Below are 18873 nucleotides of genomic sequence, written 5' to 3'. Positions count from 1 at the left end.
CACAAGCCGCAGTACATCCACACACTCACATACAGTCCACGCACACAAGGCAGCACGGACGCTGCAGTCACGTCTAGCGGCAACAAGGCCACACTCCTACGACCCACGATGGGCGGCACACGAGCCGCTGACACCAGCTCACCCGAGCAACGACGGCGACGGTGACACGATCGTCGCATGACCGCAACACGACGGTCCCCGAGCGGCGCGCAAGCCGCAGAAACACCCTACGTTAGGGCGGTGCAGCAAGGCACCAAATCAGCACCAGTTCAGCGAGCCAAATGCTGAAAGCGGAGTTCCAGCACCGAGGCATTTGGGGGTGGCGCGTTCGTGGTCGGACGGGCCAGAACAGCCACCCCGCCACTTCCCCAAGATAAGTACCTGTTGACTATCGTTTTCGCAGTAGCTCAATCAGCTCCCCTCACAGGTCCTGCTGGAACATCACTGGAATACAAACCAATGGCATCGAACTCGGTCGACGGGACCGACCATCTCCTGATGCCAACAAGAACCACCGCATCCAGAACTCTTCGGTCATCGCTTCGACATGCAGCAGTGCGCAATGCTGCAAGAGTCGTTGTGTCGGTTGTCGGGGTGGACGTACCCTGGGCAGTCGTCTCCAGAGTTCCAGAAACGTGACGTCAGCGATGGAGATCCCATACCAACCAACCAGCACATCAAGGTGCCGACCAGCCAAGTCGTTCTGGGTGGGAACGCGCCCACCAACAACAACATCGTCTTCGACCGCGCCAACTAGGCGCCGAAGTTTCAACGGTCGCACCATCACAGCGTGGTGGCGACATTCCCACGGCCGCGCCAGCGCAAGACGCGCGGCGTCTCCAGCAAGTGAGCGACCCGATCGCTCTTGCCAAAGTCACGGCAATCGAGGACACAGCAACAAAGCACGAGGAGTGGCGCGTTCGTGGTCGGACGGGCCAGAACTGCCGCTCCACCCCCACTCCAAGTTAAGTAGCCGCATGTTTAATCCGGTCAAACGGAAGTTAAGCGCTATTCACCCACAGGTTGCTGTCATCCCTCGATTCGGCCCATCGTCAACAACAAGCAGCAGAACATCGCCGGCGTGAACCCAGTCAACAGCCCAACGCAATCAACATAATACCAGACGAAGAAATTTAAAAGAAACTGTGATAGTAGTTTAAGTAGAGCAGGGCTGTTAGGACTTAATTTTGTTGAAAGCCTTCGGCCTTTCAAGGCGGGCGGTATGTTCACGCCCAGTTCACTCATTTTTGACGATTAGTAGAAAAACACTTCCAGACAACACTGTAGATTATGTAACCCCACACACACAATCACAGTAGCCCTTCGTGTACCTTTATGTTCAATGTTAGTAGTCGTTTCAGCACACGAAGTGGTTTGTCTTTTGTAATGTTTTGTAGACTTCCCGGTCGCAAGAACTTGACTAGCTTAGGAATCAGACCAGACCTCAACCACAAGATACTTCTGACCAGATGGTCGACCGGGACAGTCACCCCTCCTCAGGGGCCAAGCTAAGTAGAAGAGAATAAACCATACTAGACACAGTCATTTCTGTACTTTTGCACCCAATAAAATCGTCCCAAGTTATCGCGCCTTTTAACTTACCGGATCACAAAGTTTCACCCCCGACACACAGGACCACATCCGCTACGATGTGCGTCAACACTACTATTTTGCAATTCCGCTGTGAAACTATCAACTTTTCCTGTCCTTCTGGAGAAACGAAACGACCTACTTTTCCCTACTAAAAATAACAGGATGGAAAATACCCTTCAATACCAGTGGTGAAAAGTTCTACTTTTCAGCACTGAAATTGGTGCTCAAAAGTTAAACTTTTCAACACTTGTATCGAAAAGTAAATTTTTTCAATATTTTTTTTGTTTTGATTGGTTAATTTATTAAACACATGAATGTTTGACATACAATTTTATTCAAGAAGCGTTTTTAGAAATTGCAAAAAATGTTGTAAGGAACATCTTTGCAAAACTGGACTCGGTAAACCCCGTGCTGGTGTACGACTCGTGCTGACAAAATCTTCTTTTTGCAACTTTTTGCATAAACTGCTATTTTGCTATTCCGTTGTGAAACTAATTACTTTTCCTGTCATTCTCGTATGACGAAAATGCCTGCTTTTTTCTTCTAAAAATAAGAGTTTCGAAAAGTGATAGGACTTTTCGATACAAGTGATGAAGAGTTCTACTCTTTAGCACTGAAATGGGTGCAGAAAAGTTGAACTTTTCACCACTTGTGTTGTAAAGTTATACTCTTCAATATTGTTTTGATTTTATCAGTGAATTGACTAAACAAATAGACAATTGACTTAAAATTCCATTCAAAGGTGGTTTTTCGGAATTGCAAAAAATGTTACATGGAACTTGTTGCAAAACTTGATTTTTTCAGCACTCGTCGTATTTATCTAACTCGGTAAACCTCGTTAGATAAATGTACGACTCGTGCTCAAAAATTCATCTTTTTGCAAATTGCCTGTGTTTTTTTCAAATATTTGTAACAGCATTTGATTTATTCTACAACATCCTATTAATAACTTTTGTTTTTTTTAATTTTTTTTTATTTTCACTGTTACTTTTTATTATTATTTTTTCAATTTTTTTTAACATTTTCTGCAATAGAACAAAATTATAGTTATTTAAAATTATTTTAAAAAATCGCAGAGGCATACTCTAGGTTATTACAAGTAACTTTTGTAATATACCAAAGTAAGCCTCTAAGATGTTTTACAGTTTTACTAAAAATATTGAAAATTTTAGTATAAACATAGTCCAAGGATGACCCCTGATAAAAAATCATATTCAGCCTCACGAAGAGTTCGAAACGATGAAAATGAGTTTTTCTATGTGTCAACAAATTATCCTCAAATTTTCAACTGAAGATATTTCGGAAACTATTGGTCTAATTTTCAATGTAAAAAATAAAAACTTTTTTGAAATTTTCTGATCTCTTCACTTCAATAAAAATAATTCCAAATGTTAAAATCGAGCTCGAGCTTATAAAATTTTAAAAATAACTATAATGAAAACATCAGAAAATTTCGCAAAAGCATTAGAGGAAATTTGAGGAAAATTTGTTGAAACTTGGTAAAACTAATTTTCATCTTTTCGAATTCTTTGTGAGACTTTATCTCAATAACTTATTGAGCAATTTTCAAAAATCCAGGAAGAAAATTAAATAATAGGAAATTTTCTCAGCTTTTCAAAAATATTTTGTTCAGAGGTGCCTTTTTCAAGAATTGTTTTTCAAACTCAAAAATACTTTAAAAAATTGATTATTTTAACCTAAAAATCCATTAAAAATTCAAATCTCCAAAAGCATGGCTCAAAAGATATAATTTTATAGTCCCCCAAATTTTGAAAATAAAAAAATACTTTTCATGGGAATTAAACTTTAAGTCATTTGTTTTATTACAGTCATTTATTTCTTTATAAAGATATGAATAAAAAAAGGGAATTTGTTACCTGTGTGCTTAATTATTTTTCGTACATTTTACATACCCAATTCGTATGACCAACCCCCACAATTGTTTGGAGACTTGTATGGGTGAATAAATGACACAGAATTTCTTCCTGTTTTTCTTTTTAACTGCATTTGAAAGAACTCAAAAAATACGATCAATTTGTAACAATTGTCACTTGTAACAAAAAAGGATATCACTAGCAAAACAATGTAATTGGGCCAATGTCGAACATTGGCCCATTTACAATGCTTTGCTCGATCTAAAATAAAAAATGAATCATTTAAAAAATAAATTAAAATATCAAAGTATTCAACACGACAAGTGCATATTTCAAAAGCTGTTATAAAGTCAAAAGGTACAATTTACACAGAAAATAACACATAAATAAACTAATGACGCATGATTGCATGCAGTCTTATTTTTTACTTTTTTATTTCTATTTTTCATTAAAAGCTGCACAAAATAGCGTCTTAAAGGCTTCATCCATAAAGTACGTCACGCTAAAATCAGCCAAAATTTAACCCCCCCCTCCCCCCCTCTTTGTCACGCTTTTCTTATACTTATAACATTGAATGTCACACTTGCTCAGACCCCCCCTCCCCCACTAAAGTGTGACATACTTTATGGTACCGTAAACTGGGGTCAATCGGGACACATGGGGCGAATTGGGACAGCAGTTTTAACCATGTTGGAGCACAATATTTTGATTTTTCTGGTTGGTTTCGGTTAGAACAGACTGAGACCAACAAAATGTGTACATCCATTTTCAAATTTAAAAGCTTTAAGTGCTCTAAAAACTGCTGTCCCTATTCAGACTGTAGTCCCGATTCACCCCAGATTACGGTAACGCCAAACTTAATTTAACATTTTGTCATTTGGATTTGCTCAAATTCCTATTTAACTTTGAAAAAGATTTCCTACTTGTCATAATTATTCAAGTCTTGTTATTCCAATTTACACAGTCTTGACTCAGGTATTGAAAAAAACTTTCTAAAAAGCCTTATTCATTATATTTTCTGCGATAAACTTGAATTTTTCTGGAATATGTCGAAAAAAAATTAGATGCAAGATGAAACAAATCGAAACCAGAATTCATTTGATACTTGATATTTCAAACAAATTATCTTAAAAGAATAAAAAAAAACAGAAAATTATTTTCAGCACAAAATTAACAGTGCTTAAGCCGCAGATTAACTGAGAAAAATAAAGAAAAGTATAGTTTATATCAGACTTGATTTTTTATGCTAATGCAGCCTATCTCAGTCCCGAGTATTAGGGGCTATAAGCCACGTAGACACTGCTTCCAATGGCCCATTTCAGAATGACGCAGCTCCTTGTGATCCGAGTTCGAAGTCGTTGGGCATTGTCTGGCCCTACCTAAACATATGTAGACCAACGATGCCAGAGTATTTTCTTAAAAATAAATCTGTATTTTATCTGTATCATGTCGAATTCGAAGCCATAAAAGACATTTTTATAGTTTTAAGAGCAGATTTAAGCTTTTTAATCATATTAAAGCATAATTCAATTACCAAATTGCAGAAATTTTTTAATAGAATCTATTTTAAAAATAATCTGTATATACAGATTTTTGTGATTTTTGGGATCGAAAAATCTGTAAAATACAGATTTATCTGTATATCTGGCATGGCTGATGTAGACGCAAGTGTCAGAAGAATCCTCAGTCTATATTTAGACTTCCAGTAGCCGCAGGCAAATCGAGAATCGGCTCGTTTTTAATACGATAAATTCTCCTGGTGGGCGAGAATGCTTAGCAACCTAATCGAAAGGTGTGAATTCGAATCCCACCTAAAACTAGGGATCGGCCAGGATTTGATGGAGCCGCAACTTTCGATCCACGAAGCCGGTCACCTTCCCGTTCAATTGTACAACAAATGACCTTCATCATAATTTACTACTGCTTTTGGGGCACGGGTAGCCTGCCCACAACAAAATATGTGGCCCCGGACCAGCTATTACGTGTGCTATTTTTGGCATTAACAACAATCCATTTCATTTCCAAGATTCGATTGCTGCACGCAATCAGTTCAATTATTGAACAACTTCTACCAGCAGTGGAAGAATTATTATTGAAATTGAATGTTTTGCGATTTTTTTTTTTTGGATTAAAATTGCAAAAAGCAAAATGTTCATGATGTAAATTGATTAAAAATATAAGTATAAAAATGAACATAGTGAAAACAACAACTCCCAGAAGCTGTGGTGAAAGCTACCACCTTTCATTCAAATGAGTTTCGCTGAAATTATAATACAAGCTTGTGGCAGTGCTGTTGTCGGAAAACACACAATAATGGCAATCAGCGCGGGAACGGCGAGGTGGAAATGTTTAATCAACTCACCGCAGCAGGTCGCACCGTTCGTTCCTGGGAAGTAAGAAGCAAGGTGATTGTATGTAGGTGGGAAGCGGGGTAGAAGGGAAAAGTCAACCTTTTGTTTTCGAATAATGAAAACAAATGGTACGTTCGTTTGAGGACTAGTTCCGCACTGAGTGCCGCACTCAGAGCTGTCAAAGTGTTTGTTTGAAGAAACTCGCGCTGGTTCCGCACGAGTTTCGCCGCCATCTTGGAACTGAAACTCTAGTGCCGCACTCGATATTTTTTCAGTTCCATGCGAGTTCCATGCACACTGAAAAAGAATGTTCGTTTGAACCAAAACTGGCACCGACGAGTGTGGCACTCAGTGCCGCACTGGCTGTTCAAACGAACGTACCAAAAGTCAATCAAGCGTTGTTGACAAGCTCGGGTCACTGCGGAGCGACAATGTATTTCAGGTGCAGAGCTAATTTAAAGTTCGCCGTTCACATTATTCTGTTATGTGTGTGCGTTACAATCTGATTTAATATAATAACAAACAGACGTAAATATCTTTCATAATCATAATGCATCAAATTAACGGTAATTTTAAATGACCTAGAACTCACCAGGACCACTTTGAATTCAATACAGCACATTAACACGCGTTTGACCGAGCGTTTGACAGTTGCGAAATCTCGAATGTATCCATCGCATTATTCAAAAACCTACAAGAGTGTGCCAACAAGCGCGAAATTCATCCCTTTAGAAATATAATTATAATTATGCAGCAATGTATCTGCTCCAGCGAACAACGCGCTTAAAAGAGAATATTCAACAAACTCCAACTCCCAAAATAAGCTCCACGCCAAACAATCCCGACAACCGTGGTAATTCAATTTCGCAACACCGCCCAGCTTTCGTCAGTCGCGTCTTTCCCGGGCAAACAATGTCGATGCTAAAAGTTTTAATCCTCGCGAGAGCACTCTTGAAATACTCTACTTAAAGACGATCCTCATTAGTGGCAGTGCTGCCACATTCTGCATGACACAGTGTAAGCAGATGCTTGTTTTTTTTTAATTTCATTTTTTGGAAACGAAGAACGACACTTTGTCGTCCTAGTTGACGACGGCACTCGAGCTGTAATGCTTACAATTAAGACCATGTTATCCCCACCCTCCACAGCGAGGTCTCCCGTCAGATTCAGCGACAACTTCTCCACAAACTATTGCGCTCTCTCATGGAAGAAAATCGAAAAGTTTTTCCTGCGCCGTCAGAAATCTGGCTCTAGCGCGCGAATCAACTCTCAAACGGTTCCTACCTAGCAGAGTGCGACAGAAGTTCCCATCAAAAGTTCAAAGTTGTGAGGTGAAATGACGATGAGGAGGACCTCCTTCATTGTGCGACTGCTTCGGATGGTTGACGTGGTGGTATTGTGACACATGAGCATTTTTTCTCAAAATCCGAAAATTGATTCTATTTGTATTGTTTTATTTGACACTCAAACTTTGTGGGGGCCTTCCCTATGACCAAAGAATCAATGTTGTGTTATGGGTAATTCTTCGCCAACTCACACAGCAGTTGCCCCGACCCCTCTTCGATTTGCGTGAAACTTTGTCCTAAGGGGTAACTTTTGTCCCTGATCACAAAGCCGAGCTCCATTTTTCGATATCTCGTGACGGAGGGGTGGTACGACCCCTTTCATTTTTGAACATGCGAAAAAAGAGGGGGTTTTCAATAATTTGCAGCCTGAAACGGTGATGAGCTGGAAATTTGGTGTCAAAAAAACTTTTATGTTAAATTGGACGCCCGATTTGATGGCATACTCAGATTTCGGTAAAAACTTATTTTTCATTGAAAATTATCCAAAAATAGTTCTAAAAATTCTGCTATTTTCCGTTACTCGACTGTACAAAATTTTGAAACATTCCATTTTAAGGGAAAATTAATAGACTTTTCGAATCTGCAATAACCCTACAGGGTGTTTTTTACATTTACAGCAACATTTTTCATTTTAAATATTGTGTTTATTTTAACTTTGCAGGGTAATTTTTTAGAGTGTAACAATGCTTTACAAAAAATTGTAGAGCAGACAATTACAAAAAAAAATTAAATATATAAAAATACGGGGTTTGCTTGTAACCATCACGAGCTATCGCGATTTAAAAAAAAGTTTTGAAAAAGTTGGTCGTCGTTGAGCATGGCCGTTCAAGGTCACCGCGACAGACACACCAGTTTCTTAAAAACTATTGATTCAACATAAAACGGTGTGAAATTTTCTCAAAACCACGACAAACATTTGAAAAGGGCTCAAAACTTATTTTTAAGTTGCAAAAATAAAAAGAAAAAATCTGTTTCAAGTTGTTGTCTCCTAGATGAAAAAGACATTTTTTTTAATTGTAAGCAATAATTCAACTGCGTGTAAAAGGTCAGTGTGTAAAATAAAGTCTGCATTATACAACTTTATCAAATATTACACTCCGAATTAAAGCACATTCAATTTTGCGGGCTGATCATACAAAATGAGCATGTTATCAATCGAAAATCTGTATTTCGAGAAGGAATTTTCTGATTTTTTGGTAAAGAGCAGCGTTTTCAAGTTATAGGCAATTTTGAATATATTTTTTTTTTTATTTCAAAAAATGATCATTATCAAAAAAAAATATTATGAGCAACTCTGTTTTGCGGAGTTTCAGTTTTCAAAAAGCTGATACAAATTTCAACCATTTTCTTTTTGACATTGTTTATAGGAGTGCTTGTTACTTAAATATAGCCTCTTTCTTTTAAATACTTCCTGATAGCTTCAAATTAATTAAATTTATATTATTAGTTAATAATCAATTCACACACACTTTTTTATGTAATTGGATATTCTAGGCCATTGCAAATATTTTTCAAAATTTATGTCACCCCCCCATCCCCCCCCCCCATTATCCCTCCTTCAAAGTCGGCCTGAATAACCCGGGGAATTTTTTTTTTTTCGAAAAACTTCCAAATTTTAATGAAAATTTAAGTTTAATCAACTGAAAACCGGTTAAAATGCATTTTCCTGCATTTAAAATCAAATTTAGCATGTTTGCACTGCTTTGGAGCAATTCCAGCTCAAATCAGGAATTTTTCTGTTACTTTTTTACCCGACCCTCTCCGATTTCAATGAAATTTTTTAGCCATGTTATCCTAGGCCTATATAAGCCATTTTTGTGTATGGAGCCAGTTGCACTTGAAAATGGCATTTGAGAAGGGCGTAAGTAATTTAAATATTTTTGTATTTTGTAATTAAAAAATTACTGTAACTCAAAGCCGTTGCATCGTATCAAAAAGTGGTCAAAGACAAACTTGTAGGAAATTGGACGGGCTTTCTGAAAAAAATACACAAAATGAAAAATACACGTCACTTCCATGAGATTTTTAAATTTTTAAGCTTAAAAGTCAAATTTGAAGGTGATGTCACGATTTTTTTTCGTTTGAGGAAATAGCCTAAAATGTAACAAAAAAAACTCACGAAAAATGCAGGATGGTATTTCTCTCCTAAAAAAATACAAAAATCATTTACTAAAACTGTTTTTTTTTTGAAAAGTGGTCTAAACGTCAAAATTTTCAAAAACTGATAGTGAGAATCGATTCCTCAGAAAATTTTAATAAAAGTTTCCATATTGACCATTGTCCTATGTCCAATCCTTGTGAAGATACAGCGGTTTTAAAAATAAAAAGCATTGGAAAGAAGAACTATCAAAATAAGAGAAAATTTTAGGATTGGAAGTTTGATTTTTTTTCTCTGACTTTGCCAATTAATTTAAAAGGTAATTTTTTGGGGTCATCTTTGGCTGTATTTTCGCTAACATTTCCAACATTTTGTGTAAAAATAAGTATACAGCTATATTTATAATGTGTGAAAAACAAGCAAAAACTTAAAAAGTACATGAAAAAGCTAAACAAGATAAATGCAGATAAAAATACTAAAATTAAACAATAAAAATTAAAACAAGCTAAGTAAAGTTTTTTGTAGAATAAAAATGGCTCAAAATGACCTCCTAAACATCTGAAATTTTTTAAAAAATATTGAAAAAATTGGCATTTTAGAGGATTAAACATAATTTTATAAACACAAATAACTCTGTTCAAAACACGTTTTCACAAAAATGTCACCTCTGCCAAACAAGCAAAACTCGGACTAACTGTCGGGACTTTCCAGCTAGCTCCAGCTAGCCAGCTACAGACCGAGCATTTCCCAGATTTATGAAAGCGTGAAACGTGACTGCGCTCCAAGTAACTCAACTCGGAACAGCTTTTCTGCGAACAGAGCACGAGCCCGGAGGTCGCGGAGTGCACGCTAAATGGGTTTTCGAGGGGTTGAAAAGAGGAAGTTTTTTGAGAAGGATTGTTCCTTCTTGGGGGAAAATTTTGACACATTTCGTACGCCTGCCTGAGTTTGAAAAATGGAACTTCTTTTTCGGGTTTCAAGCTTGAGAAGTTGAAACTGGTTTAGAATTTTAACGATGTAAGAAATAACATGTATTTTTTTGCGTCAATCAAAGATGAGTCCAATTCCAACTAATTAACATCAAACAACATTTATTGCTCATAAACAGTCTAATTGAAAACAATTACCCTCATTAAATGCTTCAACTCGACATTTCCAAAGTCTTCCAATTTCCCCAAATCATCTCCGGTCCCACTCGGAAGGCCCAACTCCAGAATCAAAACGCCCTAAACATTTAATATCATCCGCTCGTTCACTCCACCATCCAAGTGTCATAAACATTTTAAAAACTCATTTTGTGCAGAGTCTTCAAAATTTCAAGTGCAGGCGCTGGGATCTCCTCTGAAAAACATCCGCCAGTAGGCCGCCAAACCAGAGCAAGCCAGTCATTCGGCTAAATTAATTTTCATGTTTGCTTTGTTTTTCTTCTCACTCACTCTGCTTTTTAACCCAAGGCGCAAGGTGGAATGAATTTTCGAGTTGATTTTCACAGAAATTAGCATTTGGAAAGCACGTCGAGGCTTGCCGAGCCAAACAAGGGCTCCGCAGTTGAATTGAGCTTTCTAGCGTTGGGTTTGCTTTTGTTTTGGTTTTATCATGTTTTACTGTTTACACGGTTTGCAGGAAAAAAATGGAAATGATTTTCCACCTTGATTTGTTTGAAGTTTCAAGCTTTTCTAAGTTTTAGAATCTCTCTTGTGGAAAGTTTTGCTATAGCTTCTTGAGCAGTTGAGCAGTTGTCTAAATTTTGGGTTTCTTCGCGGCTTGGACATTTTTGTCATTTTGTTTATCTCAAACACATTTTGAAAACTTAATTTTTCTAAACAAGACTCTTGAGATTTTAAAAAGGGATAGTCTGAAACGAAAGAGAAAGCTTTTAATTGCCTTAAATCAGATAAAAAGTATAACTTCAAGAACATAATTAAAAAACCTTCAATGAAAAAAATTAAAAAACTAAAATTTTAAATTTCCAGCTTTTTTCGAAATTTGGAAACTAGAGTACTACACAAAACTTTAAGCATCATTATAATTATGCTTGTTTCAAAAATTGGCAAAATATCAAAGAATTTAAGAAAACACTTTTTTCATAAACTTTTGCGCTTTAAACTTACCTGTTGTCCAAAAATTCAAAACTAGTTGAAATATGAAAATTCAAACTTATTAAACAAAAAATGTAAATATTTTAACTGCAAGTCATGGTCCCAACATGTTATAAGAGGCATCATATATCATTAAAGTAATTTTGCAATCATCAGTTTCAATATTGGTAAGTATTGACGACAAAAATTTCAAATATTTCTTATCAGACCTTACATACTAAATATAATTATCAACCAAGGAAAAAAACATTTTAAATTTTTTTCATGGAAATAATTTCATGTGTTTTTTCTTTTGATTTTTTGGGGCCAATTTTGAAGGGGAGGGTTACATAAACTTTGAAAAATATGTGCAACAAATGTTCTATTTTTTATGCCAAATCAATGCCTCTATGCTCTCTTATGCTAACTTGATATGAAAACTAGCAATCTTAGTACAAGAGAACACAGAGGCATCGAAATGTTGTACTCATTTTTTTATAATTTGCCATGTACGTTTACGGATTGTTTACAAAATTTAGAGAATAAAATTTTAACATTGAAAATCGGACCATTTGGTGATGATTTTTTGAAATACTCAAATTTTCATAATTTGCCTTGTACGTTTACGGATTGTTTACAAAATTTAGAGAATAAAATTTTAACATTGAAAATCGGACCATTTGGTGATGAGATATCGACATAATACAATTGAGGGTTGTTTGGCTGAGACTTAGAAAACTTCAATTTTCCTGTTTCTTTTTCTTTCGGTGGCTATATCTTGCGAACGGGGCACTTTATCAAAAAAAATGATAAGTACTTTTCAATTGCAAATTAAGTTTGACATTAAAATTTTGGTCAAAACAATTTTATTTATAAAATTTCGATTTTTTCCAAAAATCACTAAAATGACTAGGCGGCAGAATTTTTGACCAAATTTCTTTATAGCTCAAAAGTTCCCCTTAAACAAATAAAAAAATCTCTAAAATAAAAAACGGATTTTGAAAAAATTTAAAAAAGTTTTTATGAAAAAAGTTAATAAAAAAATCAGCTAAAAACTCCGTGCTCCTATTTTTCTCAATAGACCTAACAATGCCTGCAACATTGCCCGAGACAACAAATTGATCAGAAAATTCATTCAAAAGTTACAGATTTTCAAATATTTACGTACCATTTTTGTATGGACAGCTGCCAAAATTATATGGAGACTTGTATGGGTGAACCAATGACACAAAATGGCTCTTTGATCATAGGGAAGGCCCCCACAAAGTTTGATCCAAATAAAAAAAAATACAAAACATAAAAATGGTCGAAATCGGCCGATTTTGTAGAGAATTGCTCAGATTAATCTCCAGTTTTAAACTAAGGTTGCTAATAAATAATGGAGACGCATGGTTCTTGACCAAAAATATCAATTTATATTAGAAGAAATTGAATTTCAGGCCACTTTTGATTTAAATTTGTCCTTTCTTAATCTGATAGAATTCAAAAATGGCGACGAATCAAATATTCATGATCTGAAAAACAACATCTACTTATCGTAGATGTAGTAAATGCTAGCCAGATTTACCTAATTGGTCCCGAGATGCTTTCAAGTGCCTCATCATTATCTTCTTGGCTACAAAGTTCTCAAAAAAACAACAATTTCCAACAGCCTCGCCATTACATGCCACAGGATCATTGCTCTCATCAGAAGAGCAACAAAAAAGTTCCACAAAAACATTCACCGCAGCAAAACAACACACACATACGCAGCAATTCCCATAATGAGCCCAAAACCTGCAACATTCATCGTACATTTATCTTCCCCCTCATCGTCCCTGTGCCTATCGGGCATCGGCATTTCTTGGCCCAACTTTTAACGGCCATGTTTCCTGTTTTTATCCTCTATCGCACTGTTTTCGCGCCATTTCTTCCACGCCACGCCTGCTGAGGTCATCACTTGTTTTTCTTCTATTGTTCTGGCGTCGCCACGCTCGATAACCCGCAAACAATAGAGAAGGGGAAAAGAGAAAAAGGAAAATGAAAAGTGAAAAAAGCAATGGCGCGATTTGCGGAGCCGCAGCTCTTACTTCTTTGAAAAACGATGAAAATTTCATCGTTTTCCTCGCTGCTGGGATTTCTCCACTTTCCGACAAAAGTCTTTGGAACTGTTGTTGTTCTTTTTCTTGGATGCTGTGGGCAACCGGAAATAGAGCTGTCTGGATGGGTTTTGATTGCTTGCTGTTGTTCTTAACAATAAGGGAAGAAAAGTGCCGTAAAATAGCGTAAAAAAAAATAATGATTCTATTATTCACCACTGTCATTCCATATTAACCATATCGCATCGTGAAATTCAAAACAAACGTTAAATATCAAAACTAAAAAATTGTAACATTCAATGTTATAAAATAAACTACATTTCTGTGGATAGCTTCCTAACATTCAAATCGATCGTTAAATTCTTGAGTTTTTTTAAAGGTCCTATAAGCATTGGGTTTCATATGTTTACAGGACCTTTCCAATAAAACGCTAGAATTGCTTATTGAATTGTTTGTGATTATACAATTATTGACAGATTTAAAAAAAGACGTTAATTTAAATCCATTTGACTGTAAAGTTGTGAACGCGTTCATATCAAATATATGAAATGCAATTAGTTTAAAATATAGCATAATTTTGCAAATCCATCTATCAACAATTCCAGAGTTTTTTTTGAAAAGGTCCTATAAACTATTGTCTTTCATATGTTTATAGGACCTAATCAAATAAATGCCGAGAATTTAACAGTCAATTTGAATTATCTGGAATTCACCACGACAATCTATAATAATTCACCTCAACTCATATACACCAACAAGTCACCTTAATAAAATAAACAACAACATAAACACCAATTGATAGTTCCGTAGTAAATTTTCAATCGGGCGAAACCTTGGATGTCCTGTCACTAGAGCAAGTGGGATAGACTGTTTGTTTACATCCAAAGTTTCACCCTTTTGAAAAGTTACTTTGGATTTGATTGACTGTTCAACAAAAACTGTACACGGTCAACTTTTTTTACTCAAATCTCGGTAAAATCCCATTTACCAAGTTTCTACAAGACTGGTAGGTGCTGTAGATCTGCTAAAATGGTTTCAAAATTCATAAAATCGGTACAAAAAGCAAACGACCATTACCCCACCACCACACAATGCAAATGGTGGTAAACAAAATCCGGATTGAAATACCACAGAGTAAGACAGAGTTACCACTGCCTCTTGATTTTTGGTTCAACTTTGTGGTACATCGCAGGTACATCGCACGCCTGCTACCAGCAAACCTTATGGAGCCAAAAAATGAAATGACTTTTCTTCGGACTGGTTACTCTGGGTTACTCTGTGGAAATACCGCAATGCTGGAAGGGGTTCGAGAGTTTCTGTGCCATAACCGTTTGCGTTGTTGTTGTGGTCGTTGGGGGACGAATCCTCCCTTCCTGTCCAATTGCTCCTAGGACTTTTGTCTCTTACAATTACGATTCCCTTTTTGTGGATTGTTAGTCCGTTTGTCTAGGCGAGCTCCAAGCCGGAAATGGTCTCAACCGGTTTTTTTTGCGCATTGTTTGGGGTAGAAATAATTGATTCGGTTCAATCGACTGGCGATTGACGGGTTTTGTAATCAAATTACGGAACTGACATTTGCTTACTTTTACCGCAATCAAGCTGGTATAATTTGTTATTCACCACACCAATCTGTTCTCACCATAGAATGAACTTTGAGTTTATTGTTGACGTTTTCGCACTCTGTCTTTCTTGCAGATTCATCAACAGCTACAATACACTTTCAAACCGGGATGAGCTGATCACCAAGAGCAAATACCTGGAAGAGGAGGAAGCCAAGCGGAAGGCCGCTGAAGAGGCCGAACAAACTGGTCTAATCAGCGGTACGAGCAGCAGTAGCAGTGGTAACTCCGCGGACTCTTCGGACAACATCGGCGGCAGTGTTGCCAGCGGAAGTGGTTCCAGTGCGATCGCAAGTGATCGAACAAGTGGTGGTGCGGCTGGCGACGAGCTGCTCCAGCAGGACCAGGAAGATCCGGACGATGAAAGTTCCGCCCAGGACGATGACGTGTTCTACGACAGTGACGGCGGCGAGAAGGAGGAGGAAAACTGCAAGCCCTGCCCGGTGGTCAAGCCGACGTTCATGTGCGGCAGCGACAACCGGACGTACTCGTCGCTGTGCCGGCTGGAGTACCACAACTGCATCCACGGCAGTCTGGTCAAGGTCAACTGCAAAGGATTCTGCCCGTGCAAAGGTGAGTTCTCGAGATGGGTTTAGCGTGCAAAGTGACAGTTGAGCAACCTTGCCACAATACCACTCTAGAAAAGCCTTCGTTTAGAAGGTTAAAATTTCCCAGCCGTTCTAGCAAAATCCATGCATAACTACCGGAACTTACCTCAACCTAAGCTAGAGCCGAAAACCCCCTGCTCGGTTTACAAATTGCAACCGTAGACGTTTCACTTCCGCCTATTTTACGATACTGGTCCGAAAACTCCACCAGACCAGAAAACCTCCCATTCTGGTCAGTCATCGGAAAATTCCCCCCAACGAAGCCAGACTTTTGCGAAACTCCGCTTAGAAAACTTCCTACTTTTAAGCTTTCTCTCTTCCCCACAAACTAATGGCCTCCGAAATTTAAGCCCGGCCTTAAAACCACAATTATTCACCGGCTGAACTTGTCGGCCAAGGGCTGCAAGATTCCAAGTATCCACAGTGCAATAAATAAAGTTCCCAGTCCTGCTAGTTTGAACTATGTTTTAATGCTTTTGGATACTAGGGATGCCCAGGTGCAGGACATCCTGGAAGGAGCGGAACTGACTGTATCGGCAGTCCTGTTCGCGACTGTCGTAATCAGGGAAGCGATCCGCCAATTGTTGGTTGTTAGTATTCCTGGTTATGAGAGTCTGAACAGTATAGCTCTGGTCCTGCACCAGTTCCCTATCCTCATGCCTCCCCGTATGTTAGATGATGACTTGAACATCTGTCTAGCTGGCGGTTGATGATGTCCATGTTTCGAATCGTGGTGATTGCCCTGTCTTGTCACATGTATTTACGTAACTGACGTATAGGCGAGTGACAAGGTAGCAATATCATGACGAAGTATGATTGCGTGGACGGCCATCACTAGGGAGTTCCGTAGTGATTTTTCAATGGAGCGTAGCCTTGGTTGTGAGCAGGCAGCCTATTCTAGTCAAATTCAAAGTGAACTGTTTGTTTGCAACAGGAGTTGCGCCCTTTTGGGAAGTTACTCCGGAATTTAACGATCCTTAGGGAGGATTCTCCAGGACAATCATATTGAAATAGCCGAATGAGGAGGGCACGGAACAACGCAGTTGGTTTGGGTGCATACCTAGATTAGCTGTGTTGTTTTGGGTGGGATTGGGTTATTCGTGAGTAAGAAGATCATGTATCAATGCATCTTTTTTGTCTTCATTTTCATGTCATGCCTGGGCCTACGACTGGAGGACGGTCGCACCAGGACAACCGAATCAAGACGTCTCCGGTGTGATATCTATCACATTGGAAACAACAGCAACAACAACAGCCTGATGGCACTCAGGTTCAGGAAAGTATTTGTATCGTTATTTTATAGTTTTTATATTTTATTAACATCCCTTTCTTTGCAGAGCATAGACAACAATAACAAAGCGGCAATGTGGGAAAGGGAAGTCATTTGTGATTGTAGAAGGTATTGTTTTGATTCACAGCATGTTGAACGAACTGTTGTGAATGTACCTAGAACATCGCAGCACGGGGTTTTTCTTCTGCACATTTCTGAATGTTGCTCGCAAACTGGGCTGAACGAAAAATGACGAGGGGACCGATGCATAACATTTTCTCTACAAATGTAAAATGATGGTTGCTTAAATTTCTTTCAGAGCTCACCTTTAATTTTGACATAACATTTAATTAAAACTTAAATATGATTTCTAATTTGCTGTTTGTCTGCTTTTTAAGTGGGCTACAGCCCAAGTAGTCCAGTCAAACAAGCTCAGTTATCGAACAAGTACTGTACTTTAATTTCGCTTCACTCATCTTTCTACTCTTCTGCTCTCATTTCCCAATAAATACTGAAACGTGTTTTCCCTAACAAAAACAGTTTCCCTTAATATGCGAACGATTTTAACTTCTGTTTATCATTGATCTTTCCTTTACCTATTTTCTTATTTATTAATTAAAATGTAATTTCCATCGGCTCCTACTCTTCTTTCTTTCAAACTACAATTATTCTTTCAGTATCGAACTTTATGTAGTTTGCTTTCCTTTATTGTCTATTGTTTAAATCTACGCCCTTTTCTTCAAACAAGTATGGTTCGAGTCCTTACTTAATATATTGAATGATCACACACATAAAATTATTGTACTTTTGGTAAACTTTTGAATAACATGCTTAGGTTCAAAACATTGTAACAAAACACCGCGACAGAAGAAATAGCAACAGATTAACACGATTCAACATTAGGGAAGATTTAAGGAGAAAACAGTACACAGTAAATAACAATTAGTTTTTGAATTCAAACTAAAAATTAAACAGTTTTTTGCTTTACTGAAAATTGATAGGCACACTATAAATGGTTAGGCGCTTATACTTACATCAAACCCTACGTAATGTACCACCCCCGGCCGAGTTAAAATGCGTAACCGGAAAAGAAGGTGTGCATGCCTGGCACGAACACTCAAAGCGTGTTCTAGCGTGCTGCTCGTACTGACTCAGAGCAAGGGTGAGATGTAGGTGTAAGGGCAGTGCGTGTTCGTCGGGAACCTGGTGCATAAGATCGGTCAAGGCCCGTTCTTACACTGAAAATTGCGAATTGCGAATTGCGAATTATTCACCGGCTGAACTTTGCGAAAAGCCCGCCACAGGCCAGCTCACGTGGTGGATTTCCCCAGAGGAAAAAGAGAAGGAAAAAGAAGTGAACACCATCAGCAGTCCCGATTATAAATTCATGTCCACGGGAATCAGGAGCAGTAGGCCACGAGGAACTTGCGGATACAGAATATCAGATAGGGTAATTTTATGATTTTTTTTTTATTTGTTAATAAGTCACTTCACAGGAACTTTGAAGTTTAAAATTTTTAAGCCATTAAATTTGTTGTACAATACCATAGCATTTTCATAAAATCCCATAAAATACATTTATTTTCACCTTCGAAAAAAAAATAGTTTCATGCGAGGTTTCATAAAAAATAAATTTTGCTCATGACTCATGAAGAGTATCGGGGCCGCATTTACAAAGCGGATTCAGTGGCTATTTCTTAACTTAATGGGGACGCAATCGGGAAAAGTTGCACCGACCCCTCTTCGATTTGTGTGAAACTTTGTCCTAAGGGGTAACTTTTGTCCCTGATCACGAATCCGAGGTCCGTTTTTTGATATCTCGTGACGGAGGGGCGGTACGACCCCTTCCATTTTTGAACATGCGAAAAAAGAGGTGTTTTTCAATAATTTTCAGCCTGAAACGGTGATGAGATAGAAATTTGGTGTCAAAGGGACTTTTATGTAAAATTAGACGCCCG

The 18873-nt window shown here is 37.9% G+C and overlaps 1 protein-coding gene across 1 annotated transcript in view; it reads left to right on the top strand.

The window, feature by feature from the left end:
• Positions 1-18873, top strand: part of LOC120424512 (proteoglycan Cow) — a 320210-nt gene that overhangs the window by 258351 nt on the left and 42986 nt on the right. Inside the window, exon 4 of the mRNA XM_052706805.1 lies at positions 15114-15610. Coding sequence (XP_052562765.1) covers positions 15114-15610 — 497 coding nt within the window. The remainder of the gene's footprint in view (positions 1-15113; positions 15611-18873) is intronic.

This window comes from Culex pipiens, chromosome 1 (genome assembly GCF_016801865.2).
Source record: "Culex pipiens pallens isolate TS chromosome 1, TS_CPP_V2, whole genome shotgun sequence".
NCBI lineage: Eukaryota > Metazoa > Arthropoda > Insecta > Diptera > Culicidae > Culex > Culex pipiens.
The sequence above is the reverse complement of the archived record's forward strand: the minus strand, read 5'-3'. Positions and strand labels throughout refer to the sequence as shown.